The 19439-nt window shown below is 49.5% G+C and overlaps 1 protein-coding gene across 2 annotated transcripts in view; it reads left to right on the plus strand.

The window, feature by feature from the left end:
• The window catches only part of RPH3AL (rabphilin 3A like (without C2 domains)), a 36999-nt gene that overhangs the window by 3017 nt on the left and 14543 nt on the right, over positions 1–19439 (plus strand). The window contains exons 2-6 of one of the 2 annotated variants that reach the window (XM_027660299.1): positions 3363–3401; positions 4354–4465; positions 5782–5925; positions 7886–8015; positions 11877–11963. In XM_027660299.1, coding sequence (XP_027516100.1) covers positions 4389–4465; positions 5782–5925; positions 7886–8015; positions 11877–11963 — 438 coding nt within the window. In that variant the 5' untranslated portion in view covers positions 3363–3401; positions 4354–4388. The remainder of the gene's footprint in view (positions 1–3362; positions 3402–4353; positions 4466–5781; positions 5926–7885; positions 8016–11876; positions 11964–19439) is intronic. The other variant, XM_027660298.1, reaches the window with a different exon arrangement.

The following is a 19439-nucleotide window of genomic DNA, read 5'->3' on the forward strand; positions in this document are numbered from 1 at the left end:
TTTTTTAAATGAAGTATTTAAAAAAAAAAAATTTGCCTAATTAATTTCCTATGAAAACAAATTAATGTAGACACGCGCTGCTCAGCTGAAATAAGCAGGCAAATGAAAGCTGACTGGAGAGCTCCTCACGGGCCTGTGTAGGATATTTTTGTATTTGCAGGGCTCTGAGGAATTAATGCTTCCTGGGCACCTGTAATCAGCCCAGCTGCAGGAGGGCTGGTGCAGGCTGTGCTGTCGCTGTGTGGGGAGGTGTTTCTGCTGCAGTGACTGCCTCAGTGTCGACAGGACCCTCCAGTTTTAACTTTGGTGTAGTCAAGGTAAAGTCAAAATGTGTTTGAGGTGGAGGAGCGAGGAAGGGACTTGGTGTAGCGAGATGGTGTTAAAAGTACATGAGCTGAAAAAGCAAGCTGATAAATTTGGGATAGAAAAACGTTAGGGGTGTTAAATACAGAGCTGCAGCCTGGCTCACAGAGAGCATGATCCAGGAATCTCTGGAGGCTGAGAGGGTATTCTGGATAAGTATTGCTGTGCTGTGCTCTACCCTTACACTCTTCTTGAAGCATCTGCTCTTGGAGGTGGTCAGATAGCAAGTGCTGTGCTCACTGCACCTTTGGCATGACCTGCTGTGACTGTGTTCTGTTACTGAGGTAAAGATACACAATGTTCACGTTGCTGTTCTGCTGAGGAAAATGGCCTTCTTTCGCAGGAGAGCCTGAAATTCTTTGAAGATCATCAAGTCAAAGGACTGTGTCTGCCTGCCCTCGTTCCCTTCGCTCAGACCCCACTGGAAGACTTTTCCCTCCCAGACTGAAGTCATGTTCTCAGGTGCCCTGTTCTGTGGCTGAAGAGCACAAGTCTTATCATGGGGAGAGCAGAAGCAGAGCTACATCAGAGCTGCAGGCAGAGATGTGCTGGGTTCTGCATCCTCCAGGATGCTCCAGGCCCCACGTGAAGGGTTGGCTCACTGCAGGGCAGAACTCCTTCCGTGCAGAGCTCCCCTGTGCTTCTGTGCCCAGGGCAGCCAGGTGGACTCAGATTTAATGAGGTTTTGTTTCACATGACTTCCTCCATCATAGGAAAGGAACAAACAGGTGGAGTGCTTTTAAAAGCAGGTCATAATATTGGTAAGAGCTCCATTTTAATTCTGAATTCAAGTAAAAAGCAGAATCTTGGACTGGGAAGTTTTCTTTCTGTAACACTAAGTAACACTGGCTGCTTCTTCCTTAAGTCTGTTGAGAGGAGGACAGGGAGGGGATGGCTGGGTGAGGTAAGTGCTAACTGGAGTATTTTTGAGAGAGTGTGTAAGAGACTGCAAGAGAGGGATGTTTCCCCACAGCCCATGGAAATGACTCCCCAGGCTGGTGTGGTTTTGCTATCTTGGTGTTTCTGATTCCACTGTACTTTTTGTCCTGTACAGAGATAAGAGGGAGGATGCTTCATCCCTTCCAGATGATGGAAACCGCTCCTCTGGCATCATTCTCATGCCCATGAGAGATAGTCCTTCCCCTCCAGTCCTGCTTCTGCCCCAGCAGACTGTGTTCCGTTCTTGTTTCCTTCTCTGAGGTAGTTGTGTCACTCCCCACCAGGCTTTTTTTCAGAGGCCAAGGTACAAAGCCAACTGCAGAGCCAGCTAAGATGAGAGGAAACAGCACATCCTGATGCCACCAGAAGAAAATACTCCTGTAAATATTTCAGGGAATAATCTCCCTGAAGACTGTTTTGGGATATGATGGCTCTTCAGGCAATGTTTTTTATTCCTCCTCTCTTTGCAGATGGTGCTCAGGGAATGGTGGAGAACAGAAAGCGTATGCTGAGTAACAAGAGGCAAAAGAGCATGACATTGCTTGTTTTTGTTCAGTCACGCTGAGCAAAGCTCACTGTGCTGTGAGGCTGGAGAATGCATTTAGGTCTCTCCTGAGAAAAATGCTCAGCTGATGTGCTCTGTTCTGACTCGCCTTCAGCTCTGTTAGAGCAGATAAAGCTCTGCTGAGGAGGGGCAGATGTTTTCAGCACAGCTTTCCACCCCGAAAGCTCAGCTGCTGGCAAAGCAAACTCCCCTGCCCTGGCTGTGATGTGGGGCTCGTCTCCAGCTCCAGCTTTTATGCTAAACATCCATCCCAGAGGCACCGAGTCCCACTCACGGTGTGGCTGTGTGCACTGAGCCTTGCCAGTGGACGCAGAGTGTGGGCTGTGCTATTCCTCAGGTGTGCCCGAGTGGGAGGGAGGAATATGTGGTGCATTTAAAGAGTAATTTAATATATGCATATGTGTGGGGGGCTACATGTGCATATAATCCTGTAACCACACATCACAGGCTTAGAAAATCTCTGGAAAATCCCAGGTCAGCCATTCTGTGTGAAATTGTAGCTTCTCTGTTCTTCTAACCCTGCCCCGGGGGCGGGAGCCGCTGTATTCTTTTGCTGCTCATGCTTGATTGCTCCCCTGTGTGTGAGCTGCTGGGGGATGTGTGTGGGGAAGGTGTTCTCTCCTCGCTTGAGATCGTGGAGAAGATGAAAAGAGCACGAGGTGTTCTGGGACCAAATGGAAATGCAAACCCACAGCATGTGTAGCGCTGAGCAGAGCGGGGAAAGCACTTGGTAAATTGAAGGTGCCAGGGTTCAAGGATTTCTTCACTTTCAAAAGTGATCACCTTAACTAATGTAGTAAAGGTTTAAAAAATTGAAAGTGACACTTCTGTCTGTCCTTCCTGTCTCAACCCTCTTTCCTTCAGCTTCCTATCTCCTCCATGCTTCACTTTGCTGTACAGTTCGGGTTGTGTTGAGCCCTCACCCTTTTTATAGATCTGTCCCCTTGCTCTGAAAGAAATCTGTGCTCCATGTGGAATTTTCCCTCTTCTCTCCTGCCTGTTGAAATCACTCAGTTTTCAGACTCTTTCCAAAAATCAGGTGGTCAGAGAAGAGAGAACTGTCACTGTTAGTAGCTGATTTGACTCTCAGGGCTGCTGTGGGGTTTGGCAGGAGGGAGCTGTCAGTTCTCTGACACAGGTTAGTGTTCCTGTGCTGGGGGTGAGTGTGGCATGTGTGGCACGTGTAAGCTCAGCACAGGGAGGGAGGGATGGATGTGCACAAGCTGTGTGTGTGCCTGTGTAACAGGGCCAAGGCCATCAGCCTGTGATGCCCCCGTGCATCTCCATGCAGAGAGCTCTGTGTGTCAGCAGCAGATAGCAAGGGTAGGTGCAGCACTGACCCACAGGCACTGCTGGGTAACTGTGCTGTGGGTTGAGACTGGAGCAAGTGTTTGCTCAGGAACTATGGCACAGTTGGCAGGGGATGCACCTTCCTGCCGTTGTATCTGATTTCTGTTTGCCAACCAGCATTAAACATGTTATCTCTGCCCAGCAGGTATAGTTTCAAAGCTGGCAAGTGTCTCTTCTGGGGAAGGTAAGTATTAGTACCTGGGAATTTATGCATTAGGGCTTGTGAGACACTTGCTCTGCTGGAGACCAAAGCCAGCTGGTTAAAAGCTTGGTACATCAAGTCTAGTTGTGCATCTGTTGAAATCTTTTGGCTGTGCCTGTCCCCTGGTGCTTTCCATTCACCCAGGCTGCTGTGGTAGGACTCACAAGTGCTTGGCTGCAGAGTTTCTTTGGGAATGTTTCTCCCATGAGCACAGTGAGGTTGGCTCTTGCTGCCTTTACTGATCAGTTCAGTGAAACTGTCACTGAACACGAGGACTCACTGGTGTGACCGTGCCGGGGACAGGAGCCACAGCAGGAGATCTACTGCAAGAGGTGCTGTCTTCAGCATCAGAGAATGCAAACAAGCTGCTGTTGTAGGCTGTAGTTATAAATATCAGGCCATTATGGAGGCAGTTTTAATGAACTAAATGACTTGCCACTATTCATGCTGATTGTAGCGTGGGTTTTTGTTTGTTACCCCATTAAAAGAAAAAGGCAACTATAGCTTCTTTATGTCCTTTTAGCATGGCTTTTTCTGTCAGAACTGCAGCATTGGGGCTCTGGAGGTGGGAAGGCAGAGATTATTCTTACAGACGACGCTTTTCTCTAGTTTGAAATGAAAAATCAGAACTGACAAAGAGTGTCTGGCTTTTTTTTGAGAGTACCATAAAATCTAAACTTCCAGCCTTGCCTTCAAGGTATTTCAAGATATTTATTAGCTTATATTTTATGAGGATGATGGTATGTTTTTATTGCTGTCTGTGGGTGAGAGTCTGTCTCCTTCCCCTCTGTGAGATGCCAGCAGATCACCTCCCTTTGGTTTGCTGGAAGAGTGGCCCTCTGGGATGGTTAATGAGGCTCTGCCAAGTGCTGCCCTGTGCTTTCTCAGGGGTGGAATGACAGCTGTGCTCTGTGCTGCTGTTTACTTCTTCCAGGTGTGATCCCTGCCACTCCTGCCCAGCCTGGTGCCATGGCTGACATGATTTTTGGGAGCGGGACGGGCCAGTGGGTTTGCCCCAACGACCGGCAGCTGGCACTGCGAGCCAAGTGAGTCTTTGTCACCCTCCTCCTCTCCTCCCAGCCTCAGCTCTGCCCTGAATCCTTTCCTGGTGTCTGTGTGGAGCACTGGTCTGCTGTCCTGTCACACAGACCCTTCTGTACCCTGCCTGGTGGGACAGGAGCCTGCAAAGCTGGGGCTCAGGGCTGTCAGCCTGCGGTGGAATGTGCAGTGTGGTGGGAGTCCGTCCCACCAGCCCTCCCCTGGCTGAAAGGAAGGGCCTGGAGGCAGGCTGGTATCTCTGCAGCACCCTAAATATATTTGATAGCATCCCCCAGCTGCCAGCAGCGCTCTTTTGTTTTAGGAACTTGTCATTTGATCTCGTTTTCCCCTGAAGTTAAAATTGCTGCATAACCTAAAGACTAAAAGGAGGGAGATGAGTCAAACACTAGGACTGCATTTCTTTCTTGGATGCTTTCCTTCTCTGGCAGCTGGTACCATGCCTCTGCCACCTCTGCTCTTGCCTGAACCCCTGGGGTCATCCTGCTGCTGCAGTGTTGGAAAATAGGAGTGCACCCCATATTTTGGGGGGACTGCCTGGCTGTGAACAGTGCACACCTCTGCCACTTCTCCAGCCTGCACCTGAAAGCCTCAGTAAGACAGTTGTGTCAGAGTGTGCCCTGCATTCTGTTAGCAGCCATAACTTTATCCAGTGACCTCTAAACCCCTCCTGAATGGCAATTAATTGAGCTGTGAAAGCTCCTGCCTGTCGCCAAGTGAGCCAAGGAGAAACATCAGCTGCTGTGTGTGAGGCACAGAGGAAAGTGGCTTGCTAAAGTCCTCATGTGAACCTGGCTTAGACCAAGCAGGGAAGTTGCCAAATTTTTATTTCCAAGCATGCCCAGTGATTTGTGTGTTTGAAAGGAGGACCTTAGAAATGTGTGATCTGGAGGGAGGAGAATGCAGGTAATCCCTGTGTTTAGGAGTGTGCTGTTGTCATTTGTGGTGTCTGGCATCAGCACCCACCTCTCCAAGGGTACCCCCAGGAGTAGGGTAGCCATTCCCAGGGGCACTGGTTTTCTTTATGGGCAGAGACAAACAGGATTGAGGGCTTGGAGCGGTGAAATACGAACTGGAGCAGAAAGGGAAGTGAGAGGGCAGGGAGAGACAGCACAGCACTTGGGATGCTGGAGGAGTGATGTGGTCAGTGAGAGGAGGCTCCTACTTTGGGCGTTAGTCATGGAACAGACCCCTCTGGTGGAAGGCTGACGTGGGTCTGTGCCTGGCAGGTTTGGCCTGTGGGGCAGGGCAGGGGTTTTGTGCTTTTCTTTCACAGCTGAATCCTGCCCTCCACCCCCTCCCACAGGCTCCAGACGGGCTGGTCAGTGCACACATTCCAGACTGAGAAGCAGAGGAAGATGCAGGCTCTGAGCCCAAAGGAGCTTGAGGTCATTCTGGAAGTCATTCGCAAGGCAGAGAAACTGGACATCATCGAGCAGCAGCGCATCGGGTACAGTCACATTCATTTATCCTCTTCCCTCCCAAGAAAAGGTCAGCACAGACAGGGGTGGCTCTCTCACCTGCCTGAGCTCAGACTCCATCAGTCAGAGCATCCCTTAGGTCAGTTATTTTCTCCTCCCACGTTGCTTGTTTGGAGGTGACGAAAACTGGGAAAGGATGTGATGTTTTCCTTCTCTCCACATCTTGAGCTTTTCTCACCTCAGGGCTTTCTGAGGTTGCAACCCTGACACAGTCCCTGGAAAATGCAGCCTGTGCTGAGGCAGCTGCCCCAGTGGCTCTGGAGGAGGCTGGGAAGATGCCCAGTGCTGGTGGACGGATGGCTCAGAGGCCACTGCTGGCAGTGCAGTCAGGTTTTCCCTCGTCTGCACCAGTCCCCTGGGATTTTGCCTGGAGCAGTGAATGAGTTGATGTTCTAGTTGGCTGAGCCCTCTGGATGGGTTTGCTAGCTTGAATTATTTAATTTACAGGCATCCTTTTGCTGCTGCAGATTTCCATTTGCTTTCAGTCCTGCTGGCGGTCTGGCCTCAGCTGTGTCTGTGATCGTCCTGCACTACCTTAAAGCCAGGGAGTTGGGCAGTCCTGTAGCACTTCCCAGAAGCTTCTGTGCTCGTGAGACAGGAAACCCCAGTGACTCCCACCCCGTGTCCAGCAGGCCCAGCTTCCTGCCTCTCCACTTCTCTGCACAGAGCGTGTTAATGAGGGCTGATGAGAACTGACAGTGAGGTTTCTGTGGTAAATGGGAGACCCCAGCAGCAGCCAGTGACCCTGAGGAGCTGGTTGTTCCTGTGTGGTGGTTGGTGTAGCTGCAGCAAGTGATGCCCTTGCTGTTCCTGTACTGAAACATTCTCTGAAATGCCTTTGTTAACTCCTGGGAGTTCTCTTGTGCTGAAGTCGAGGATCATAAATCCACTAACGATGGCTCGGTCTGGCTGTGCAGCCTGACCTCACCACCACAGGCAGAACCTCTTTCAAACAGACCTTGCCTTCCTCTCAGTGTGGGGCTTGGTTGACGGGACATTAGCACTAATGAGGATGGGATTGCATGGATAGCAGGATCACTTCCTCCCTGGGCCTCCTGCACACACATGGCTATGGCTGGTCACTGCCACTGATAAATGGCCTGGCTGTTGCTGTCCCCATCTACAAATGGATGCCTGAAAATTGCCAAGCAGTGATCTCGTGATAGCAGCCTTGCTCTGCATGCTCTCCACATCCTGCATCCTAATTGCTTATCCTACCTTCCTTCCCTTTCCTCGTCCTGCTGCTATGGACATTGTGCATACATATGTGCTTCCTGTCTTCCAAGCGGGCTGTGGAACAAAGCAGGGAGCAGTTACTGGCATTCCTGTACTGCAGCCAGGCTCATTTTGGTCTGATGGCTTCAGTCTGGCCTTCCTGCTTCTAATGGGATGTGGGCAAGTCATGTGCCTGCAGTGCTGCTCTCAGGGACATGTAAAAATGGAGAGGGCTTGGCAGGTCTAACTCCTCTGCCCTTTCCCAGTGCTTTTTGAGTTGCCTTGCTCTGAGTATTAAAAGCTATTCCTGCTCTACAAGCAGGAAATGTTTGTGCTGAGACTGTGGCCCCAGTGACACTGAGTTCCTGAAGCATTTAGGATCAAGCTCTTTGTGTGAGCTCTCTGCCCACTAGCTGAGTCAGGCCTCTCAGTGGTATTCCCAGTTTGATTATTCTGAGCTTGGTGAACGTTGGTAGATGGGCTTACAGGGGTTTATATCTCCTGAAGATCAGGAGCCAGCTGATAGGAAGCACTGAGTGCAGACACTGAAGTGAAGGTACATATGGTCCCAGCAAGGGGCCCAGAACTGCACAGGAGAGGCAGAGGTAGGCTGAGTCTGGAGCACAGTCTGCGGGTTTTTGGCGAGCCTCAGTACCAGGTGCTTCCATTTCCAAGGTGAGTGCTGTGACCTCTGCTCTGCCTCTCTCCTCGCAGGCGCCTGGTGGAGAGGCTGGAGAACATGAGGAAGAACGCGATGGGGAACGGGCTCTCGCAGTGCCTGCTCTGTGGGGAGCTGCTCGGGCTGCTGGGCAGCACGGCTGTCTTCTGCCAGGACTGCAAAAAGGTGGGTTTGGTCACTCAGGTTCCTGCTGTTCCTGATGGCAGATCTGTCTAGGAAAGGCCACCAGGCCTCCTGGAAGCTGGATAACTCTGCACAGTTAACTTTGGCCCCACTTGTCTAGGTCGGTGCTGTCAGACCATCAGCTTTTCTCTTGCTTGTCTTATTCCTCCGCATCCTAAAGTGCCTAAACTGCCCTTAGTACTGGGATGGGGTGTCTCAGCCCCCCCTGCATCTCCCGCTTGGGGACAGAAATGTGCAATCATCAAAGACAACTCATAACAGAGTCTGTGAGCTTTGCTGTGCCCTTAGACCCTCCAGCCATGCCTCTCTTCGAGAACTCAAGTCCACCCTCACATTCCAAACCACTGTGAGTTTTCCAGCCCTGTGTTGTGTGTGTTAATAGGACTTCATGGGTGCTGTTTGGGCACCAGTTTTTGGAGAGAGTGCTGCTCTGCCAGCGCCCCAGGGATGACTGCTGCTGGTCTAGGCTTTGCAGCCAAGGGGTTAATCTGTATTGCTGTGGAGATGATGATCTCCAAGGCAACCACCTTATCCTGCCTCTGCTGGGAGGCTGGTTTTTCTGCACTTGAAGCCCATCTTTCCCTGGGGAGACACCTCTGTAAGTTACTCATCTCAGCGTGTTACCTGTGCAGGGGTGAGGGTACCTGCTGTGTGCTGGAGTGTTTCTGACTCGATGGTGGTTGGGTGGAAGGGAGCAGCCTGTGCTGACTCTGTCCCTGTTGGGTGCTGGCATCAAGGAGACACTTAACAGTGTCACCCAACCTGTCACCGAGGAGATGTCCTGTGGAGCCCACAGAGTAAAACCTGCACTGTGGAGTGCTGCGTGTTGGCACCTCTGTGGTTAAGGAGCCATGCAAACCACGGTGGAGAACCTCCTGTGCTGGCAGTGCTGGAGTTAGTGAGATGCAGTTCTCATGCAGAGCAGGCTGCCAAACTGGGGCTGCACTGGTCCGCAGTTGGCTGCAGCATTGCTCTTGAAGGTCTTGTGGGAGAGGGAAGGGAGGTGAGTGTCCCATGCAGTCAGACCCGAGGTCCCAGCACCCTTCCACCACACTTGCAGGGCTGGGAGCTGCTGGGAGCTGTGCTGTCTCTGCTGTCAAGTGGGTTTCTCCACCGGATCCAGTTTGCAGAAGTAGCTTGACTGATGCAGGGATTATGCAGAAGATTCCGTGTAAGGCAGTGTCTGGGAAAGGAAATGCAAATCTTTGAGCGCCTGGGTCCTAAACCAGGGAGAAAGTAGCTCTTGAGGAAGGGGTGGGGAGGGAAGCAGCAGTAGAGTACTGGGAAGTGAAAGGTCTGGTTTGAATGGGAGCTGTGGGGCAGCTCTGAGAGGAGTGTGGTCTGTGTGCACGTGGCCTGTGGAGAATGGGTGGCAGACAGGAGATGGCAGGCTGCTTCCTGTGTTTCAAGCATGTGGAATAACAGGATGTGCTGTATTCCCGCCTTCTTCCCCTGGCAGTTCTGCTCTCACCTTGTCAGAAGCCAGCTAGGTCATGTTGCCACAGGGCTTTCCAACCTCCCTCCTGTGAATCCAGTACACTACTGAGGAGGCAGAAGCTGATTCAGGCACTTCCCAGCCTTTTCCATTCGCAGCTGCAGACAGGAACCCCCAGTTGGTGGCACAGCATGAGCCTGAGGCTCTGAGAGGGCTGTCACCAGAAAACCCCAGAGAAAGGATGGGGTTTTGTCTTTATTTATGGTTATTCACTTTTTGTTTGGAGTCTGTTGGACAGTTCAGGACCATTCATATCCAGGTTGATTTAAAGTGAGACCCTACTTTTCCTGTGTGCCTTTTGCAGCTGCTTGCAGCTTGGCTGCACTTTTCAGCTGTGTGCAAGCCTAGGGAAGTGCTGCCTGGGTGCCCTGGGCTTCTCCCCTTGCTCCTTTTTAATTTTGTGGAGTGAACTCAGGGAACTGTCACCCCTCCAGCAGAGCACACAGAGTGAACTCCTGCTTCAAACTTGTTCCCTCTTTTCCAGGGACATCCATCACTTGTGCAGTGCTGTATGCAATAAGCAATTTGTCAGGGAATTATGGATTTTTAAAGTTCGTATTTTTCTCGCAGGCAGTGCTCTGTTACCATCTCATTGCAGCCTGTTTAATTCAATAACTGGAATTGTAATGATGCATCTGAAACATAGCAAAGAATTTACCCTCGGCAAACCCCTTCTGCTGAATGGAGGTTCTTGCATTTCTTGTAGCCCGACGGATTTTTCTAAGTGCTGCATTCTGCTTTATGAAGAATGCTTTTAATATTAGTTTTTATTATCTTGGAAATGAAGTCATTATGTCAAGACAAAGATGCATGCAAATCCAGGTGTGTTAACAATAGCAGGAGTTAGACAAAGCACAGTGCCGTTTACCATGCAGAGGGTATCCTGTATAAAAGGTGAAGTGTGAGTAGGAGAAGAAAGTGCTTTGTCTTGTATTTAATGAGAAATGGGGCTGCATTTAATGTCCTTGATTTTTATGTCTTCTTCTGAGGGGTTGTGAGTGATGCTCAGTTTTCCAGCTAGTCTGCAGAGAAGGGGAGGAGGAAAGAGCCGTTCAGTATTGGAATTTTGAAAATTTATGGCTGGGAGTAAAATCGGTTGGAAGCTTCCACTAGAGGGAGCGTTTGAATGTGCTATTCGTGTGGGGATTGGGATCTTTGAGGGTATTTCAAACTGAGTTCCTCCCTCAGATTTTGGTTTGAGGCAGGGAGAGTTGGGGGTAGCTCAGGTGGTGTCTGCTGATTGAATCTGCAAATCCCCCTTGGCTTGAGTTTTGATGCACCAGACCCAATAGGTTGTTCCTTGTTTCCCTGTGAGAATGAGGGCAGGAACAGCAAGATGGAGAAGAGCACCAACCTCTGTGGGGGCTGCTGGTGCCTCCCTGCTTTCTGTGCAGCATGAGTTGGGAACAGACCTTCCTCTGGACTACACTGACCAAAACAGTTGGGTGTTTAGTCTGCCTCAGGTACCATCATTCTGCCACTCTCTTCCTCCAGACCTGGGCACTGGGGGCTGACTGAGCCACTGAGACCTTTGTCCCTGGACACAGACCTCCAGGCTCACGGGAGCCTGGTTAGGGGGATATGTAAGACCTTACTTGGGGATATCAAATTCTCATGTATTTCTCAGCAAGGTTTTGCTCTCCAGAGCCCTCTTGCGAGTGGCTTTTGCTCTGTGAGGATCAAAGAATCCATCCAATTTCTCATTCAAGCTGTATGCCAAGGCTGATAGGCATCAGCTTCATTATATAATATTAGGTGATTCAGGTTGTAAATGGCTTGTAATGCCAGCGGAGACATGAAAGGTCCCTTGTGCAGCAATAAGGGCTGTCAGGCATTCAGGAAATGTGTGTGTAGCTGTGGTCCTGCCCACTTCCTAAACATCACAAATCAATAGCAAGGAGCGTGTGGTGAACTGGAGGGGAAGCTGTGGGGTTTAAGACTGTGTGTGTGAGGGAGGGGAGGAGAGGATTTCCAGTCTTGTGCTTGGTTACAGCTGCTTTCCATGCTACAGAGATTGGGTTTAGGATTCAGAGGAATAAAAAAAAAAACATTCTGGAAATATGTCTGTGGGTCATGAGGTTTGATTTGCCCTGTGCAGTTCTTTCTCTGGAGTCAAGGGCTGTGCTGTAGGTTTGCCTTTGTCTCATGTCCATATAGATCTGAAGCAGCTTCCTGCAATGAATGGTTCTCCAGGATAAATAAGAAAATTGTGCCATGTTTAGGTTTCTAAGGAAAGCAGAACAGAGCTCTTGGGAGAGGTGTTTCTCATCCTTCTCTCTCCCAGGGGCTCTGTGGCTGTGGGGAGTTGCCAACACCACTTTTTTTCTCTGTCTCTCTCCTTGTTTCAGAAAGTTTGCACCAAGTGTGGAATAGAAACCATTGGAGCCCAGAAACGTCCTCTTTGGTTGTGCAAGATCTGCAGTGAACAGAGAGAGGTAAAATTCAGCTGTGGAGAGATGGGGCTCAGCAGCTTTCACCTACCTGCCCCAAGTCTGTGCAGAGCCTGCCTGAGCTTTTCCCTGTGCCTGGACACTTGTGAGGCAGCTTGGGATGGGGTTTGGGAGGCTTGGCTGGAGGCCAGGCAGGCTCAAACACACACAGTGGTGACAACTTTGGTTTATGAGGGGGTGGAGGAGAAAAACCTCACTGACACCTGGAGCCTGTATGGCTTTGTGGAATTTTTCTAGCCATGGCCATAAAGAGACTGTTACCTTACACTCTTTCCCTCCTGGCTCTGTGGCAAATAAATTTGGCTAACTGTTTTTTTAATACAGCTTCAGAGATGTAGAGCGTAACTGCAATATTTGTCCCTCTAAAAATAACTAGGATTGCAGCTTTTAAATCTGTTTTCCTCCCTGCCTGCAAAATCCCATAACTTGCCAGTGTGAGACTTATAATGCAGCTCTCTAGATTTTTATATCCTTCATCCTCGACTTTGCACTGCAAAAAAATAATGGGCTGCCTCAATTCTTGTCTGCCAGCCAGCATCCACCAACATCAGGGCTCGCTGCTCTGTGGTGAAGTCCACGAATTTGTTCTGTGATCACAGACAGATTTTCACTCGTTCCCATCAATCTATTTTGGTCTTTTGCTTGTGGTCCTTGAGCATCAATCCAGTGCAGCTGTTTCTGACCAGCACAACCGAGTGTGTAACCTGGGTGCTCTGCTAAATCAATTTTTGAGGCGTAGTGACAGCGTTTGTGCAGGTGTTAGAGAGGCAGAAATTTTTTTTTTTTATACTAGTTGCAGAAACTCAGCATTGCTTGGGTTTTCCATTGGAGGGGATTGTTTGTGTGGGAGCACTCGCAAAGCCCGTGTTCAGGCAGGATGAGGGATGCATAACTTTTGAACAGCAGTGTGGGTAGGGCAGGCGGAGCTCCTTGGATTTTGATAATAATTTGATACACTGAATCATCCAGATGTTTTGAATTCCGGACAGAGATCCCAAAATAGAGTGTGAGGCAGGTGTATGTATTTTCTGTGCTCTGCAGGGAAATGGGTATGGGGCTAAAATTTACTTTATTTCTTTTGGTCTGTTTTTTTCTGTGTTTTTTGGTTTTTATTTATCTCAGTCTGTACAACTGGGTTTTTTTCCTATTTCTTCAAAAAACAATAAGGAACCCTGGTCCCTGGACAGAGAATATTAACCTGTCTGGTATGTGTTACCTGTGGCCAGTGTGTGAGGGTACGATAACCTTCAGCACTTGCTCTCTCTGTGAAACCTGAGATACAACCAAAGTGCTTTCCTGATGGAAATGGATGGAACTTTCCTTCTTAGACTAACTAAAATATAGCCCCATCTTAGAGCCTCCCAGCTCTAAGCTTCTGCTTTGTTTTTCTATTCTCTTTAAGGTCATTTTGGGTCTGTCTCCTTTCTTGTTTGTGATCGTGCTGGTGCCCTGAACAGGAGAAGGTTGGAAGGGTCACAGTGTGGACACGCAGCCAGACATCAAGTCATACATCCCCTCTGTCTTCCCACATGCCCTGCCTTTATTTTGAGGGAATCGGGAATTGAGAAATAGCAGGAGCCTTGAGGCATGTCAGCCAGGGCAAGGAAGTTGAGGCAAATCAGAATAAATGCCTGGAAAGTGACTTTGATCAGTGGCTTTGATCAGTGGCTTTGGTCTTCCCTAAGTGTGTGAGGAAGAGATGAGGCTCTTGGGCCTCGGGCTGGTGGCTGGTACAAGTGCAGTCTCTGAAGCTGGTTCAGGTGTAATGATGTTACTGGGCATGCACTAAATTAACGGGTTTCTTTTAAGAGCTTGTGTTGACAACCAGTGCCTTGTTGGTGTCTGTTTCTGTGGTCTGACTCTGTCTCGTGTTGCCATCTGCTCTGGATCAAACCCATTTGGCCATGCTCTTTGCTGCAGGTGATATTTGCTGTCGATGAGTGCAGATGGATGTCTGCTCTTTGGGATCAGATAGCCTCATTTCTGTCTAAACCTCTGAATCCCTCATGTGGTGATTAGGTATCAGCCCCATTTTATTTCCTGGAATCCAAGCAGAGAGCTTCAGGAATGCCCTGGAGCACTTGGGGTTGTGTGATGGAGTAACAAGTCCATATCACTCCTCTTCTCTCCCCTTGTCGGTGCAAAGCATGCACTGAGCAAGGTGCAAACCTTGCACTGAGCAAGGTTTTCCTTTAGCCAACCAGATATGGACTTAAGGAAGGCTGGTCCCAGGCCACAGACCTCTGGCAATGCCTGAACTTGACCACTGTAGTGGGTGAGTGTTTGATACTGGTGCAGAGTCCCCCTCCCCAGGTGTGTGATGGGATGTGGTGTTTCCAGGTGAGGTGGTTCCCTCCACATCAGCACTTTGATCGCCGTCTGATCTTCTGAACCAGCGCTCAAGCTATTTGGGCATGATATTGGTGAAGCTCTTGACTCTGTTAGTGAGAGACTGCCAGGCACTGAAGTGGGAAGGGGAGGTCATTTGGAAACCCAAATGGACTAAATGGTGTTGGCTGGAGTTAATCAGCGTCATCTGGCTGGAAGGAGAGCCTTGGACTGTAATTGTCCCCCTTAGCCTCTGCCATGCACTAGATGAGCACTTGTGTCCCACCAGGCTCTCAGGCCAGGATGGTGGGGTTGGACATTCCCATGTACTAGCTAACAGCTGCAGTGTGGGGCATTGTTCCTACATGCCAAAGCTTTCATCCCTCCACCTTCCTTATCATTATTTATCCCTGCAGGCTTGATTTAAACCAGCGTAAGTTTAGTGATGTGTGGCAGTCATTTCCCCCTTTTGCCGTGTGGACAGAATCTGAGCTGACTCCAGTGATGATTAAATCATCACTTTGCCTGGGTCAAATGAAGACCGAAGTAGCAAGCTGTTGTTTAGATGAGTTCTTCAGCTGGAATCGAGTGCTTGGTGTCCACAGATCCCTTTGGGAATCCCAGCCTCAGCCACTCAGAGGTGTTCCATGCTGCTTTCTGCTTCCTTGAAAACCTCCACTGGGAAGGCTGTGCTGCATAGCGATGAGGAACAACTTGCTCTGACACTGTCTTATTTCTGGAGAGTGGAGGTGAGTAATGGGCTCTGCCTGCTGCTGTGCATCCCAGTGATCCAGAAATGAAGCAGAGCCTTTGGCACTGCTGGAGCTGCCACGCGGAATGGGCACAGGGTGAGGGTCTCCAAGGGGCCAGGAGGAGCTGGGAGGAAAGTACTGTGTTCTAATGTGGCCAGGACCTGACAGGGCCTGGATGTTCCTCTTGGCAAAGAGAGCATCCCCAAGGACCAGCAGACAGTCCTCCATCAATAGTGCATCTCTTCTTCCTGAAATAAGACAGAGCTCACCTGCTGCAGGCCAGAACTGGCCTGTTGGAGATTCCACTTGTCCCAGGTGTTTGCAGAGGCAGCTGTGGAAAAACCTCTTTTTTTCTTCCAGGATTCTGTGGTTGTTTTTCTTTGCAATGTCTTCAGAGGTCAGTGGAATTAAAGCTGATGTGGATTGTGATTTAGTGTTCCGGCAAGCAAGGGTAGAAACAAATTTGATCAAGCTTCCATTCAGCTTTGAGGGCAAGACTCTCCCTTCCTACTTCCCTCCTCCATGTGCTGCATCACCTTTCTTGGCTTTGATCTTGCTTTGCCTTTCTGAGGACAGCACGGAGGGCTGATCCTCCTAGGGGCAGTCCTGTTCCTGCCTGTGTATAGAATCCCATGGCATGGTAGGGGTGCTGATCCCTGACTACAGCAAACACTGGCTGTGGGTTTGCAGTGAGTCTCTTTGCAGTGAAGCACCCATGGGAATGAGAAAGGGAGCAGGTCCTCCAGTGAAACAGGCTTATTGCAGCAGCTGTCAGAGGAGCAGGACTTGCCTGGGAGGAGCAGTGGTGGATATATATACAGCTGGAATGATTCCCTGCTGCCAGGCCTCTAGCAGAGCACGTGAGCTTGATAACAGCTTGGGCAGCAGTGCCCATGCTGAATTAGTCGCGTGTGGCTGGATCCTGCCTGTCACCTCCTGGCCTGAAGGGGAAAAAGGGACCTGCTGTGCTTTGTCAAATCCCTGCCCAGCCGCTTAACTCTCTGCACAGCCTTGTTTTGACTGATACCACCAGGTTCTGCAAAGCACCTTCCCGAATTACCCCTTTTTTTATATATATATTATTTTTTATATATCCATAATTAGCGATGCTATCATCGTAATTAAAATCCTCTTGGAAGCATTCTTGCACATTTACATTTGAATTGACACATCCAAAATTGTAGCGATAATGAAAGCGGTTTCAGAAGAGTGGGGGGAGAGAGAGAGCTTTTTCTTTTTTTTTTTTTAAAACCCCATTGAATATGAAAGAGAGTGTCAGCTATCAGGGACCTGTTAAAAGTTTTAATTTGCCCTCTCTGCTTCACTTTCCTTTTAATTTCTTCTCCTCCACTAAACAGCGTTTTCATGGCTGGCTGCATTTCTCAGTTTATCACAATAAACCATGCAGAGGAGGAACATCGGGCGGGCTGGAGGAATGGGAGTCATCTCCTCCCCTTTTGCCCCCGGGGCTTCCCTTTTCACATACACACTCATACCGTTTTGAGCATTATAAAGCCACATAGCCCGGGGTTATTCCTGCCTGGCATGATGGTTTCTTGGCAAAACACCACACTGATGGAGGGGAGTGTTTATTTTGGGTGACTCCGGATTGAACCGGAGGGATGTGCACCTGTTTGCAATTGAAAGAACTCATCAATAGCCTCTGCCATATTATTTTGGGGGTGGTGGCAAGTAGTTAGACTCAAAATAGTGTCCTCTAGAATAGAGCCCCGGGGGAAAAAAAAGAGGCCTGATTGAAAGGGGAATGATAAATTGTTGAAGGCTGGCAGCCACTGCAGCTTGAGAAGCGTCGGGGTCAGGGGTGCGATAGATTTTGCTATTCCGGAAACAAAGCTCCGAATAGTAATTCCACTGCCTTTTAATTTTCTTCATCCTCAAGTGCCGAATGTGGGAGTTGACAACAGATTGCTGTAAATAATGTAATTGGAAATCTCTGTGTTATGGAAAAGCAGATGAATGCAAATAACGAAGCTGAAGAGCGCTCGCTCTTTCTCCCTGCCAGTGGTTTGCAGCGTGCCAGAGCCGTGGTGGAGAGCTGGGACAAAGTGAGTGTGTGGGCATGTGCTGCCTGCAGGCGATGGCAGCGAGGTGCTCCCGGGGTGGCTGTGCTTTGCAGGTGCCTTTCTCTTCACTGTAGCCCACGAGAACCTGCTCCCCCACTTTTTTGGGGGGTTTGAGCGGTATTGCTGGTGTCAGCATGGGAAGCTAAAGGTAGTGGTTTTCCTCTCACCAAGCCTGGACTGCTGTGAAGGAAAGGGCTGCAGGGTGAGAACAGCGACCATGTGGCACAAGCAGGAGGTGGTAGAGCAAAATGTGGCTTTGCAGCAAGAGCAGCTCTGTTTAGGGGACCTGGTTTGGTGAAGAGAACTCTGGGGGGGCTGCAAGTGTTTGTTATGATTCCTTCAGCTGTGATCCCATCCCTTCATCAGCAGGTCGTAATGTTTTCCCTGTTTAGGAGCCTGTTTTAGCACTTGTATGCTCAGAGAAGTTTGAGCAGTAACATGGGTTTCACCAGGGCCCAGCAATTCTCTGTTAGGTCCCATTTACAGGCTGCACTTGAAAGTGCTCGATAAAATACACATCTGGTTCTGCATTTCTCATCCTGTAGCTGTAATGATGGCTTGATGCAACTTTAATAGGAATATTATCAGTGTTATAAAAGGCATTGAGCCCTCTGGACTTGTCATGGCTGTGGCTGTTAAATTGGTTTGAAGTAATAAAAGGAGCGTGGTGCTGAATAGCTTTCCTCACCTGCTTTGCTTTGGAGTAATTTAGGTGTCAGGGGAGGCAGAAGGACAAGGAGCCTGAAGGGAGTTGGTGTTTAGTGTGGTTTTTGGTTGTGTTTGGGCCAGTTTGAGCTCAGGACCGTGGACAGATGGTGAACTGTGGTGTGGCTGCTCTGTCCTGAGCCCCAAACAGGGCCACCCCATCCCGATCTGGAGTAATGCAGATACTGATCTTTACTCCCCTCTGTCGAGCACTCAGAGCAAGGGATGATCAATGTTCCTCAAAATTGGGTTGTTGCAAGAGACTGGAAGGGGCTGGCTGGTGAAATTCCAGCTCCACCCAAACTCAGGCTGCCATGGGACACGGGACTGGTGGGAGCAATGTTATCTCCTCCTTGGCAAGAGTCAGCTCCTGCTAATAAAGAGGAGTTTTATTCTTGGAGCACCATTACAGATTTATTAATTTAAAATCAAGCAAGAACTTTGCTGTCAGGCCACTCTTGAGATCAGTCAAACTGCCATCAATAGCAGTCAGCAGCATCGATCTGTTTTGATGCATGGGTACTAAAACTGCCCCTTGTGCCTATGTGCAGAACAGAACGTGATCCGTGGTGGTTTGGGATGGGCCGTGCTGCTAAACTGGGGTGGCAGAGGGACTGAATTCATACAGGGGAGAGCATCTTGCTGCAGCTGTTTTAGAGCTGATCTCAAAATTATTTCAGTGCTGCTGTAATAAGACCAAACTCTATTAGAGGCACCAATTTAAAGCGAATATGTATGCAGAGAATCAATTTTATACTATCATTACCACATCAGAGCTGGGTGTATTATATCATTAACTCTTTCTATAACGACTTGCTTTGGGGTAGTGAGAAACCTGGGGGCGACCAGCCTTTGTTGCAGCAATCCGTGCTGTGTCTGATTGGTTTTATGGTGTGCCTAAATTGTAGTTCGCCTGAAGATAATAGGTCTCTCCAGTGCTTCAAATTAAATTACAGATGTTGCAAGGTCTGTTCAGAGAACGGCTGTACCAGAGGGTTGTTTCCTCCCCAGCAGTTTATAGAGGGAAGGTATGTGTGCCCCAGCTACTCACTGAGCATCAGGGGATGGACAACCTGCCCTCCTCAAGCCGTGGCGCTGCTCAGGGTGCAAACCCTGTACCTGCCACAGTCCCTGTGCTCCCACTGTGTCCTGTGTGTGCAGCTGCTCCCAAAGCCTCCAGCCTTCCTCTCATGAGGGAGACCAGGGCTTACCCAGCCTGCAGCTCCTGCATGGTGCATCTTCACCTGAGTTGCAGTGGGCTAAGCTCCATGCAGAGCTGTCTGTCCCAGACTTAAAAAATATATTGCATTTCCCAGTTCTTGGGTTTGCAGGGATAGAAGAGCCTGTTGCTCCGGGGTCTCTGTGCTGCACTGACGTATGCTGTTGTACACACTGTACCAAAGGCTGTGCAGTCCCCACGTGCTGGCAGAGGGGACAGAAGGAGCTGTGTCAGCTTGTGCCTTGACTGACTGGGTCACTGTTGTGGCTGTTGGCACAGTGGTGAAGGAGCTGGTAAAGTGTCCTGCCTGCCAAGACCCCCCCTCTGTAGAAGAACTTGCAGTCTTGGGAAATTGTCTTCCCAGCTATTTGCT

Source organism: Corapipo altera, unplaced genomic scaffold (genome assembly GCF_003945725.1).
Source record: "Corapipo altera isolate COAL_440 unplaced genomic scaffold, ASM394572v1 271, whole genome shotgun sequence".
In the NCBI taxonomy this organism is placed as follows: Eukaryota; Metazoa; Chordata; class Aves; order Passeriformes; family Pipridae; genus Corapipo; species Corapipo altera.